We start from the raw sequence: 12,932 nt of genomic DNA on the forward strand, positions 1-12,932 counted from the left end.
CAAAAATAATAATGATTGATAAGCTACTGTTTATATTATATAAAACGTGGGTTTATATTTAGTGTTTTTTCCTGTACATCCTTTACGCCATTGCCAGGTTTTTGTCTCGGTCCCTCTTTAGAATGAAATGAAATCTGATTCAAAAGTAAATCTATTGATAAATGAAAAAAGAAATTCCTCATTTTAATGGAAAATTATAATGTGCTTGAAAGGTATATTAAGTATTTTATTTATTTTTCATGAGAAGAACATCCGTAATTTCCACCACCCAACACAAAATATGACTTTTAACTTTGTTTTTAACCTTTGGCTGCGTCCAAACACATAAGTTGTTATGTGACAGAATGGGAAAGCTCCACGAAAAGAGAAAAAAATCTATGTAAACTTTAGTAAAACTAAGAGTAAGTTTATTGGTTATTTCCAAACACTATACTTCCTTTGAATGTACAAATAATGAGAAAAATAGAAGTTTATGTTGTGTATCTTGAGCATATTTTATGCCAACTCTAAATCAAAGATAAGGGTTTAAATGAGTCAGGAGATTTTAAAGGAATGCTAAACACCTAATTTCATCACTATATCTAATATTAATGTAATTTCATCACAGCCACTATTAGTTAATGCTTCTAAATGTTTTGATGAAGTAGAATAAATCAAATTATTTAAAAAATATGTTGGATTTTCTGAAAAATATCAAGACCAAATTTGACTGTAAATGAAGACTCACCCATAAATGTAGCTTCTTGTAGGGTTTAAATCTGCACTCATAAATTAGCTGATTACTCTTTTAAGGAATTTTTTTTAATATCTGTTTGTCTCTACATTTTAAAACTTAAAATAGGATGAATCGTTTTCTGCTGAGCGTAGTCTCTTCTTAGTAAACAGGCTCGCACAGACGCCTGCATTCTGTATGAAAGCTTCAGACATCTGAGGATGTTGCTGTTCACAGAATTAAAATGTGAGAGAGATGAGTTGGCAGACTTGGTAGAGGACCTGAAGCAAGCTGGTGTGGTTGGCGTGCAGAGGAGGGGACTGACTGTATACAAAAAGAGCTTCTCAGGCATTCAGCTGGTTGACTGGCTGCAAAAAGACAAGGCAATGGGTAAGTAGGGCATTAGAGCCTTCTGATGCAAAAAAAAAAAAAACATGAAAACTACAGAGCCGAAACGCTCGGTCAAGTCGAGGTCTGTCAGCTGTTCACTTTGGACATGTCTGTGCTAGACAGGGCTGAGGCCTGTAAGACAGGCCAGGCACTGCTGCAGAAGAAGTACATGGTCAGTGTGCGAGGCAGTGGACAGAAGGATGCGTGTTTTGGAGAAGGAAAAGAAACCTTGGACACTCTGTACAGGCTGCTGGAAGATGACTTTCATTCCCCCCTGAATGGAGGACAGACCGCCAGCTGTTGTCCCATACAGGGTAGGTCAGGAGGGAACCAGGATCCAGGCTTTCTGTGTTGGTGCAGAGTACTGACCCTCGAGTTTGTCTTGTGCTGCTTGCTTTGGTATAAAATCAATTTGGGTTTATTTGGGTTTGTGTGCTTTGCTTTTGATGATCAGGAGGTTAATAGTTAAAATAGGGGTTAATGATACATCTGATAATAACACGTTAGCAGGGACTTTAACCTGCTGTGAAATGGGCATCAGGAAGGAATGATATTCAGTTATCTAAGATTTTTTAAAATAATGAATACAATACTAGTTGGAAAGGTAAAACAACTCCCCCACCCCCAAACTTATATGCATAAACTGAAAAACTTAAAAATGCTAAAAAAGGTGCATTGATTTGGATTATAAAGCACAGATCAGGGTTTCTTTGGCTGATTTCGAGTTCTTGTTTTCTTTGAAGCTGTGCTGATTAGATTTGGTATTATATTCAGTTTTTTACATTCTACAGACTAATGCAAGAGAAAAAAAAACTCACTGCAAGTTTTTTGAAAGAGGTTGGGGTTCACTCCAGTTAAATAAATGGATATGGATGGATTTCACTCAGTCGGCACTTTATTTTATCTTTGCAAAGAAAGAACAGTTCATCATACAGCCCTTATTTAATGCCAGAGTTTGTCTTCCTTACTTACAATAATGGAAATTAGTCAGAGTCCAAACAAATTACAGACACTTTGGTTAAACAGTAACATGTTATGATGAAACCTTGTGAAAGAATCTGGCCTCTTACTCTATGTGTGGCCTTGCAGTTTAAACAGACTGAGTGAAAAAGTTTTTTTTTAGTGAGTAAATAGCATAAATCAATATATGCAATAAAAGAAATCTAAATTTTCCAATCACAGGGTTTAAAGTAGAAATGATGAGACTTAAACTTAGTCTAATTTTTATTTGTCCCTTTGGATTACTCCTTCAGGGAAATTCTGGCTCCAGTAGCTTATAGGGCAGAGCTAAAGCAAGATGCCATTAAAGATAAAAATACAACAGACAATATAAAAAGAGTGTAATTAGTGCAAAAAACTATTAGAAAAAAGCTGTAATGTCCCGGAATATGTTTCCTCTAGATATAAAAATATCTGCATAGTAGAAAGAATCATATGTACATCAATGATTGGAACTGACTAGAAAAACAAAGTCTAGCTCAGATCTCTGGCAGAATAATTTGTCCATTTGATCATATCATATGTCATATCAAACCTCTGTTTTATATATTTGTTCTGCTTTGCTATGTGTTGGCATTTGAAAAATAATACTTTTGCATTAATCTTTTTTTTAATATATTGTAATATATCTTCATTAACATTGTTTGGTGACGGTAAAATGCGCTGCTTGGTTTATTTACTCTTGCATGCTTAAAATCAAGTCTCCTGTGGTATTCTGTACAGAAATGATTATAATCATGGTGTTGGTCTTTTTACTGCCTAACAAACTCATTTGCATCAGACTGAGCCTTGCATGACACAAATTCCAGCTAAGTGAACTTTCTTGTTATGCAACACTGCAGAACTGGTGAGACGTTAAATAAACTAACCGTTAATCTGAGCAGCATTTTAAACAGATTTTTAAATGGTATTTGTAACTAAACAAGCATATTTTTTATGGTTTCAGTTTTTCTTTTTTTTTTTTCCTTTAAACCATAAAATATGACATCTATTGTACAGATCAAAGATTTTTCTTGTTCCATTTCCCTCCCAGCTGCTGAGCTGTCATTGCTTTTACGCGAGATGATTCTGAAATTGTTCTCGGAGCATCTCTCTGCCGATGGCAAGGTAATGTTCTCAGTGATCCAAAGCTTTATGTTTGTTTGTGCCTATGGCTGTTTTCTAAACTCTGTGAATGGACCCTCATCCATAAACAGTCTGTTTCTCTTGCTTCTACAGTTTGTGGATTACAAAGGGATGTCTGTGGATCCAGTGTTTGAACGTTACTGTGAGCTGGCCATTCAGCTGCAGAGGGTGGAGCTGCTGTCACTGAGCCGGGAGGAGAAGCTGGCCTTCTTCATCAACATCTACAACGCCTTAGTCATCCATGGCTACCTGCGCTTGGGGGCTCCTACCAACATATGGCAGAGATACAAAGTAGGATAACATAGATTTCCTCAAAGATTTGCCTCTAAACTCTCATTCCTACATAGATTCTGCTTTCATGTTCTATTTATTAACGGTTGCTTTTGCTACTTGATGCCAACATTTACACCGTCATGTTTTGAAGCATTGTGACTCCCGCTCTCCATTTGGGCAAAATCTAATAATGTCCTAACTTTGTTTGTGTAGAATAAAAAGTAAATGTTGTGTTGTGAGCTGCTTAATGTTTTGACGTATTAAGCAAAATGCTTTGTTTAGAATATTAAAAAGAAAAACCCTTATTTAATGACAAACATTTGAACAGCCTCTGTGTTTAAATCTAAGATGCAGCAGCCGTTTTTATTTTTTAGATTAAGGCATTATTATAAAGTATTATGTAGTTATTTTAACCAGTATTGTGTCTAATTGTTTTTTAGGCTGCATCCAATTTATAAATGTATTTCTGTTTTCAAACCGTACCGGATGTGATACATAAAGTTTTAGGGATGCTCCGATCCACTTTTTATTTTTATTTTTTTAACCCACCAATTTGATCTCGATGCTTAAATTCAGTTGTCTGCAGATCTGAGAACTATTTCTTTTTCTTTTTTAGCAGTAATGTTATCGTTTCTGTCAATTTTGTGAGAAACTGTCAAAAAAATGTCTTTACAAGCATGACATGAATGTATATGTTTATATCTCAAAAGGCAGTGAATCGTGTTAACAGGATAGATTCCTTCCTAAAAACAAAGACAGATTCCCATTAATGGGTCAACTTTTCTGCTGTTCAAGGAATATTTACCCTAAATTTAACGCATCATAGGAATGTCCTTTCCCATTTTCACAGGTTAGAATTGTCTTCAATTTTAGGACAGACACAGATATCAGCTTTAACGAGCTATCATCCCAAAGTCTCTTATTTAGATGCATAAATGTTTACATTGGTTCAATTATTTTCAATATTTTGTCTGTCTCTTTTCATAGTTGGTACCGATTTAAATGATTTAACGTTTGTCTGGTTATGTAGTTTTTCAACTATGTTAGTTACCTCATTGGAGGGGAAGTCTTCACATTACAAGATATTGAAAACGGCGTCCTTCGAGGAAACAGAAAAGGAATAGCTCAGCTTCGGAGGCCCTTCTCCAAAACAGATCCTCGGCTGCAGGTAGCATCCCTCACCGTCGATATCCAGATAAACTCAGGCTCTAACAGGAATTCATCTGTGTAACTAAATGTCACCCCTTTGTTCATCCACTAGGTGGCGCTTCCAGATGCTGAGCCCCTCATTCACTTTGCTCTGAACTGTGGTGCAAAGGGCTGTCCTCCGATTAAAACGTACACACCCCAGGTGCGTGGATTGATGCTCTGCTTCGTTTCCTGTAGTTTTAAGAGACCTGCAACAATACTGCATCATGATCCCGGTGGTAAAATGAGGAAATATTTCTGATCTTTTTCAACGCAGGATATAGACACCCAGCTCCTTACTGCAGCTGAGGCCTTCCTAGAGAACGATGATGCCTGTATGGTTGATTCAGACAAAAATGAAGTGCGTCTCAGCCAGATATTTAAGTGGTATAAAGCTGACTTTGGAGGGACTGATGAAAAGGTACCTATGAATACTTTTCAGATACTCTCTCATGTGCGTGTGTTATCTTCATATCTAACAGTAGAGCATGTTTCTACCTTCTCTTAAAGCTGCTGAAGTGGGTCCTGGATCATATGGGTGACTCTCCAAAAAAGACCAGCCTGCAGGATGTTCTTTCTACAGGGAAAACTAAAGTCAGCTTCCTCCCTTATGACTGGAGCTCCAACAGCGCCCACTGAGGATCCCCACTCTGCTGTTTTACGGATTCTCTATTTTTCTATTTAGCTGCGTGTGCTTGAATCCACAGGATAAGGGAGGGAAAAATCACACCAAATTAAGATAGAAACACTTTAGCTGTAAGAAGGGCACTTTTGCACTGTACATCTGAAGCATCCTTATACTGTAGCCCTATTTATTTCAGGTTACCCTTATATAGATGTCCTATAAATGATATGCACCACATTCAGTTGGGTGGGCTAACTGAATTTGCACACTTAACACTTTCTAATCCAGCAGTTCATTATTAGCTCAGATACAACATTAAACATATTGTTCTAGTAGCTGACCTTCTAAAACAAGTGCAACCTGTCTGCAATGGCAACTCAGGAGTGAAATATTAGGACAGCGCTGAGTCCAATTCATCATTTACTTAATGCAGATGTTGCATTGACGAGCCATAGACAACAGTCTTTATATCTGCAGATGTTGTTTTAATTAACATATTAAAGATTCAAAGTACTATTAAAATGTGTTTAAGATTTCTAAATATTAATCTTAAACGTTTCCTGCATAAAGGTACTGTAGTTAATATTAGTATAGGCTGAATTTTTATTCTTGGTTTTCTACAACTTGATAAAAGAAACTAATTTAGATGCTGCTGTCAGTATTTTTGATGCAAACCTGCTAAAGGTTTGCAGCAATTTATTATTTTAATATTTCCATAAGCAATGGTGCGTTCAAACTTCAATCAAAAGTTGAATTTACTGAATTTAGCGTAGCAGGAAGCAAGTAGACGGCCCATCTATGTATCTACATTTAATTCCATTCAGAAACTTGTCATGATCCTCAACTCTTTACCATTCAGCACTCCGATAGATGTTAGTGGTTCGTTAGCATCTTAACAGACTCAAGTCTTGGGTGACATTTTTTCCAGATGTAAATTCGAAACCAGGAGGCAAATGGAAACGCAGCAGAAAAATCCTCTCCTCATCCTCACCTCGATAACGAACCTGCTCCTTGATCCAGGTCTTCCTTAGGAATTTCTAAAAGAGCTACTTTTTTTTGTTTTTTTACTATCTTAAAAATAGTAATTTAAAATGCACTCTGACACTTTGCATGTGGATTGATAACTTTTTAAGCGATTGATTGAAGTTTACTATTTTCCAATAATTCAGTGTTGTCTTGCACAAGAACATTTAGCTGTTTTATTTTCAGATTTTTAGCAGAAACTGCAGCATTGACCGGAGAACTTTGTCCAAACTTTGACAATTCTTAATAAGATGATTTTCTTTTAAGAGTTATTTTTATTTATTTGCTGCAATCTGAGATATTAAATAATTTATCCAACATAACTGAAACGTTAATATTTAATGCAAGTAGTTTTTATCTAACCTTAAATCTTTCCTATATTTTTAATGGGATATAATTGTGTGCAGAATAGGTTTGTTTAAAAAAATATTTTCTTTTGTTTGTATATTTAATAGCTTTATGTTTTAATGTCAGATGTCAGCTCAACACCAGGGCTGTTCATTATCTCTGCAAAGAACGTTGCTCCTGTTTCTATTGTTTGTCTTCGTGTCTCTGTTACACACGGAATAATGTTTGGATTATTTTGTTTTTAACAACGGTAAACTGAGCCAAAGAAATGGTGTTTGTTGCATGTTCTGGATCTGGAATGACTTTTCTTTTTTAAATGCATGGGATAATGCAAATGCCTGTAATCCTGAATGATGGTCTATAGCAGAACTGCATCTCTCCCTGCTTTGTCCACAGCCTGTCGGCTCACCCTGAGCAGAAAGTCTGACATATTTAAGCTGATAGTTTGTTCTTTTCTTTGTTCTAAAAATTACCTCATGTACCAAGAAGATGTGATGCAAAAAATCTTTTAATTTATCCCAAAAAAAAAAAAAAAAGTTCTTTGGTACCCTTCTCTAAGGGTTAACAAGCAATATGTTGAACAGTAAATATGCAATGCTGAATTAAAACAAGTGTTTATCAGACTGTTTCGTTGCATTTTGTTCTGAAATAAACTTTGTATAATCTGTGAATATATCTGTTCCTAATAATTAGTCAATCCTACAAGTGAGGATCCTTAAATCTTTCAGGTAATGCACCAGTTATCCCAGCTATAGGAGCCAAAATCTAATTTTGATTATCTTTATCAGTGACTCTGTGTCAGCTGGTTGCTACAAATGTTAAAAAATAATATAAAGGAGACACCAAAAAGCATCAGTGAGTCTGAATGCTCTTTTTAGAATAGCATAAAGTATTGTAGGACTGTTCATCTCTCACAGTCTGCTCCTGCACACTGCCAGTCAGCTGATTGACATAAATTCAGCCATGCTTTTCTTGCTTAGGTAAGAGCTGCTTGGAAATATTTTGGATCCTGAAAAACGTGTAAAAGAGCGGCATACATCCACCATGTTAACAAAATGCAGTTTTATCCAAAAGGAGGAATTCAATCAACAGCCTCCACCTAAAAGTGTCTGTCAACTTCCTCATAGTAAATGCTCATGTTAAAGAGTACAGCAATGCAAATAGGCTTTTATTTTTTGTAAATTCAAATTAGCTTTTTCTCAAAGCAATCAGCCTTTACATAAATGAGCTTTATGCGAGTGAATCAGAAAATTACAATTTAGATTTTTACCATTTGTTTATTCAAAGAAAGGTAACCACATCTTTATGAAAAATATATGGGTCAATATAACATTTACAAAACAGCTATCAACATTTTTACATATAAATAAGATTTAAATGCAGTCCATTCAATACACACCTTAAAAACTAAACAGAAAAGTCAAAAAAAAAAAATCTATTTTACAAAGTGGAGTTCACAATTTAAGGATTTGAGCCTTTACTTTCAAGTTAAACTGATTATGTCTTGACAGAATTAAAGTGTTAATTTAGAAAATCACAAACCTCAGGACTGAATCCTGTTATGATTTAAGACTTGGGGAAAAAGCAAACAAAACTCTGACCATCATGTAATACCAGAGAGACACACTGTAGGTCTCAAAGTTTGCTGTATTTGGCAACTTTTTAGAGGATTGATCCAGCCATCCATCGTCTATACCTGCTTATCCATGCAACGTCGCAGGGTGAGAGACAAACAACCTGACATGCACACAGTCACACCTCAGGACGTCTAACCTAACGGTCATGTTTTTGGACTATAAAGGAGGCTGGAATACCTGGAGAGAGGACCACGCAGAATCCCCTGGGAGGGATTCAAACCTAGGACCCTTTTGCTGTAAGGAAACAGTGCTAAATGCAACAGTTATTTGGAAGACGTTTCGTTTGCAGAGTTGTCATATCTACACGGCACCAAGGAGATAAAACAGCTCTGAGAGAAGGGCCACTTCAAATAAATCAAACCTCATTTAACAAACTAACAAAATCAGTTTTGATTCATTTATCAAAATAAAAAGCAAGCGCATCGATCTGATAAAATTTAGGTTTGTGTGTATATTTGGGTTTATAGTTTATTTATCAAAACTGACAATGTTGAAAAATGAGTGTTTACAAGCCTGGAGTGCAGGACTTAAGGTCTACACATGACTTATTTTAACCATGTTAAAACTTTTCTTCATCTAGAGTCCCAGTGCTGATTTTTCAGCTCTATGTGTAGTTTTTAACAACAGCCTAGCATGCCGCAAATAAATCAATAAAGAAAGGGAAAGTTTCATATCTTAATGTATATATCTTAGTTTCATATCTTAATGTATAATAGGTAATGATGTAACATTTTTAAGATAGTACAGCCAGCTCAACCGTCAGCCATCGTTTAACTGTATTAGCTTTGCTTTGAGGAAATACGCAGATATATTTTGGAGAAGCTATATTTGCCAATGATAAAGTTTTGGTCAATAAAATACTTTAAAATTTTTAAATCAAAATTGCAACACCAGCTCCTAAGCTGGGAATCAACCCTGTTAGCCTGAAAGAGGGACAGATAAATACTGAGAAAAGCCTACAATTTATATTTGTTGCACAACTGTTGGGACTAATTGGGGGTTTACTTTTCAACCAATATTGCTAACTAAATCAAGGTTGTTTTTAGGCTAGTTTGTGTGTTTGTCTTTCCATCTGAGTACAGGATATCTTGAAAGGTTATGCACAGATATTGTTTTATCAAAGGTGCACCTCAGTCCAAGGAGCAATCTATTCAATTTTGGTGACGATCCAATTAATCAGGATGCAGGAATTTTTTTTAAAGAATTCTTTAACGTTATTTGGCAGAACAAGCAGTTCCCCCCTAAAGGTGCAGCTAATGCCAAGGAAAAACTCATTCAAATTTGGTAATGATCAAGATCATGTGTGAGTTTTAGCTATAGGTTTAATCTATAGCGGAGGTCTGCGCTCTCAGATTGTTTTTCTATTTAAACATCGAGTCAGAAACTACATTATTTACTTGCTTGTGAGCCGCCATATGCTCTTAGAAGTTCCAAGTTAACTGCTTCTGCCTCTCTCCAAGTGCTTTTCTAGTTTTATTTATTTTGAGGTTCCTCTGCCCTGACCACAATCATGTAGATGTTTCAGTTCAAGGTTTTGCAGTTTTCAGTACCTTGAAATCGTTCTAGTCCAGAATCCATAGTGGCAGGACTGTTACTGTTGTGTAGAAAAGTGCTTACTTCTGAAGCATGCATGGATCTGCCTCTGCCTTCTCTTCCCTGTGGAGGAAAACCCACTTCAAGCATATTACCACCTTCTATAGGGCTGGAGAAAGTTAGTGTCAAACTATGATTAAATGTAATGTAACCAAAATGTAGTGCCTACTCAATATAAGATTCTGATACATTCTGATTATATTTCAAATTCAATTAATTAATGAGGTTTACTGGAAAAAGCCAGTAACCAATGAAGGCCTCAAAAATGAAAGAATGATTTGGTCTCCCTTCCTCACCTGGAAGCCTGGCTGAGAGCTTAAAGGCCCCTCATAGGAAGGAAAACAGCGACTGAAAGGTTTGGTTGCTGTTATTTCAAACATTAATCACTACCAGATCAAGACACTGAAACTCCACGAATGGAAGGAGTGTGACAGTTCAGAAAAATAAATTTTTAGGTCAGTTGTTGTCAGACATTTTTATGATAAATATACATTTTTCATTCAATTACGGTACGTAATTTGGGAAACTAACAGTTGCCCAGTATTTTTGAAAAGATATTCCTCTAAAAAGATTTTTTTTTTTTTACTTTCTCAAGTATTAGGTTTGTGGTAGTTCAATGTTAAATTAAATCTTAAAATGATAATTTACCAAAAACTTATGTTCATAATTGTAAACACAATTAATCCTTTCAACTTGGACTAAAACTAAGCCTGTTATTTAATTCATATGAAATAAAACAGAATTGTGCAAATCTAAAATTATTGCTTGATTTAGTCTTAAAAATGATCAAACATTTTGGTGCTGAAATGCTACTATGAGATGAGGTAAATCGAATTAATCCACAGCCCATCCGCGCAGATATCACAAACAACCTGTAGGTTGGAGGTTATGTCCCGTAATACGATCAGTGGACCGTTCACACTAATGCCCCATTTACGCAACCCCTGTGAACCCAATCCGTGCCGAGTTCGGCCCGAGCTTGGATCAGTTAACCGTGCAGAGCTTGGTTCTTACGAACCATTTTTACAAATCACGGTAGCACGGCTCCTCATGTCGTATCGCAGGTCCACGATACTACAGCTCTAAAGGCGGGAAATACGCGAACAAAAATGGCAGTGCCCAGTAATTTTGGGAAGGGGCGAAAATACTGGTTAGCTGATTGGCCTATGTTGGTGATAGACGGGCCAAATAAACCAATCAGATCAACAAAGCATATGACATACTAACAGAGCGATGACGAAGAGGAGCCAATTGATAGATCAAACTCTTGCCGAAACCAGTCGGGAGAAGAGAAAAAACATCTTTTCCTCTGAGAAAAGCCTCCAGAGCAGTGTTTTGCTCTTCTTTCAGTGAAGAAATACTAATTCCGATAAAACTTGCTTGATAACCACGCTAACGCTAGTTTCATCGACTGAAGCCGCCATGTTCTTTAGACTGAACTGTCGCGCTTCTCGTTGCGTCACACCTCAACCCGCCTCAAAGCCAACGCTGATTGGACGTTCGTTTGGTGAACGGCTCCAAATTTTCTTTAACGGAAAGTAGCCACTGATCTGCGAGTGAAACCTTGAACGCTCGCGAGATCAGGATGGTCTCACGAGACTAGTGAATAGGTGAAGAGATCTTCAAAATGGGTCAGTTGACTGTAAATAGGAGATGACGCGGTCTGCTCATGCGCTCTTTGTTATCAGAGAACCGAGCCACAGATGAACCGCAGCGAGCCTTACTTTTAAACTAGAACTAGATTTAGCGCCATTCGGTAGTATCTGTAACGATTCAGATCAGTTGCTTTCCATTTACAGTTATCTGGGTTACCATGCTTGGACCGTTCTCTCCACGGTTTCTAAAGGGTATTGTAAATGGGGCTTAAGTTTCATCATCTGAATCGAATCCAAACAAGGAGGAGCAGGTGTTCCGAGCTTCATGCGCCTTCAGTTCCTCCAATGTGCTGAAGGAGGACAGGCACTTGCTACAGCGATGTCGGACCTTCTCCGCTGCTTTCTCCTCTTTTCCCGTTTCTGAAGAGAGTTCTTTCTTCTTGCGCCTAAATTTTTTAACAGGCAGCTGATCGCCGGATCTCCTCTTCCGCATTGAGAGCACCGATTCGTCCAGGTAGGTGCAGGGTGGTGGCCGGACGAAGGGGGTTTTCACAAACCGTGCGTAGGCGGGATCTTCGGGTTTAAAGGTCTTGTGCTCCGTGATGTGCGGTTCAAATATGTTCTTCTGGATTCCCTCTGCCAATGTGGACTCTTCTTGGTACTCTTTGATATTGATGATGTCAAAATTCAGGATTTTTTTCTGAGGTTTCGTTTTGGCTGGTTTAGCAGTACTTTGGGAGGAGTTGGACACCTCTGGAATCTCTTTAGTTACGACCTCAAATCCATTGACGGTGGGTTTGTCTTCCACAGGTTCAAGGCTAACTGCGGCTGTCTGGCCATTATCATATTTGGATAAATGGTCGCTGTTCTCTAGACTAGTGGTTTCCCCATCTTCAGTTCGGTTGTTATCTGGAGTAGGACTCCTTTGGCTGTGGGCCTTTTTATTCTGAAGCCAAATCTCTTCGATTTTTACTCTCTGCTTCCAAGGAGCTTCTTCACTTGGCTGTTTTTTAATCCCAACTGGCAGGTCTAGTTCTTTCCTTTGTGGCGCCGGTATGTAATGCCTCCATTCATGGTCCGCAAGACCCTGAAAATCTGTGAAGAGCTTCTCACAGTCTATGTACGCGCACTGAGGTGTAAAGGGGTTGTGGCTGATGATGTGGTCCTTTAACTCTGGCTGTGTTGCAAAGCGTTGGGTACACTTCTCATGGTAGCAGAAGAACGGCAGAGGATCATTGTGGAGCTTCATGTGTTGCTTGTAGTGTTCCAAAAACTGTAGATGCCTGTCGGAGGAAAGCAGCCAAAATAGGGATTAGTGTAAAAAAAAAAAAAAAAGGGGGTGGGAAAAACAGGAGAAGACTTTTAGCACATTTAAGTAAGAGTGTGATCTAGAAACATCTCTACCTTTGACATCTAAGGACACA

The 12,932-nt window shown here is 37.4% G+C and overlaps 2 protein-coding genes across 2 annotated transcripts in view; one reads left to right on the forward strand and one right to left on the reverse strand.

Annotated features, from left to right (window-relative positions):
- Nucleotides 1-7,249, forward strand: part of LOC107090437 — a 15,308-nt gene extending 8,059 nt beyond the window's left edge. Inside the window, exons 4-11 of the mRNA XM_015383815.1 lie at nt 950-1,102; nt 1,222-1,416; nt 3,135-3,208; nt 3,320-3,517; nt 4,530-4,667; nt 4,761-4,850; nt 4,965-5,108; nt 5,198-7,249. Of these exons, the coding sequence (XP_015239301.1) occupies nt 950-1,102; nt 1,222-1,416; nt 3,135-3,208; nt 3,320-3,517; nt 4,530-4,667; nt 4,761-4,850; nt 4,965-5,108; nt 5,198-5,326 (1,121 nt within the window). The 3' untranslated portion in view covers nt 5,327-7,249. The remainder of the gene's footprint in view (nt 1-949; nt 1,103-1,221; nt 1,417-3,134; nt 3,209-3,319; nt 3,518-4,529; nt 4,668-4,760; nt 4,851-4,964; nt 5,109-5,197) is intronic.
- Nucleotides 7,250-11,389: 4,140 nt separating this feature from the next.
- LOC107090452 overlaps nt 11,390-12,932 on the reverse strand; it is an 18,930-nt gene continuing 17,387 nt past the window's right edge. Inside the window, exon 11 of the mRNA XM_015383834.1 lies at nt 11,390-12,791. Coding sequence (XP_015239320.1) covers nt 11,777-12,791 — 1,015 coding nt within the window. The 3' untranslated portion in view covers nt 11,390-11,776. The remainder of the gene's footprint in view (nt 12,792-12,932) is intronic.

This window comes from Cyprinodon variegatus, unplaced genomic scaffold (genome assembly GCF_000732505.1).
Source record: "Cyprinodon variegatus isolate N-32 unplaced genomic scaffold, C_variegatus-1.0 Scaffold295, whole genome shotgun sequence".
In the NCBI taxonomy this organism is placed as follows: Eukaryota; Metazoa; Chordata; class Actinopteri; order Cyprinodontiformes; family Cyprinodontidae; genus Cyprinodon; species Cyprinodon variegatus.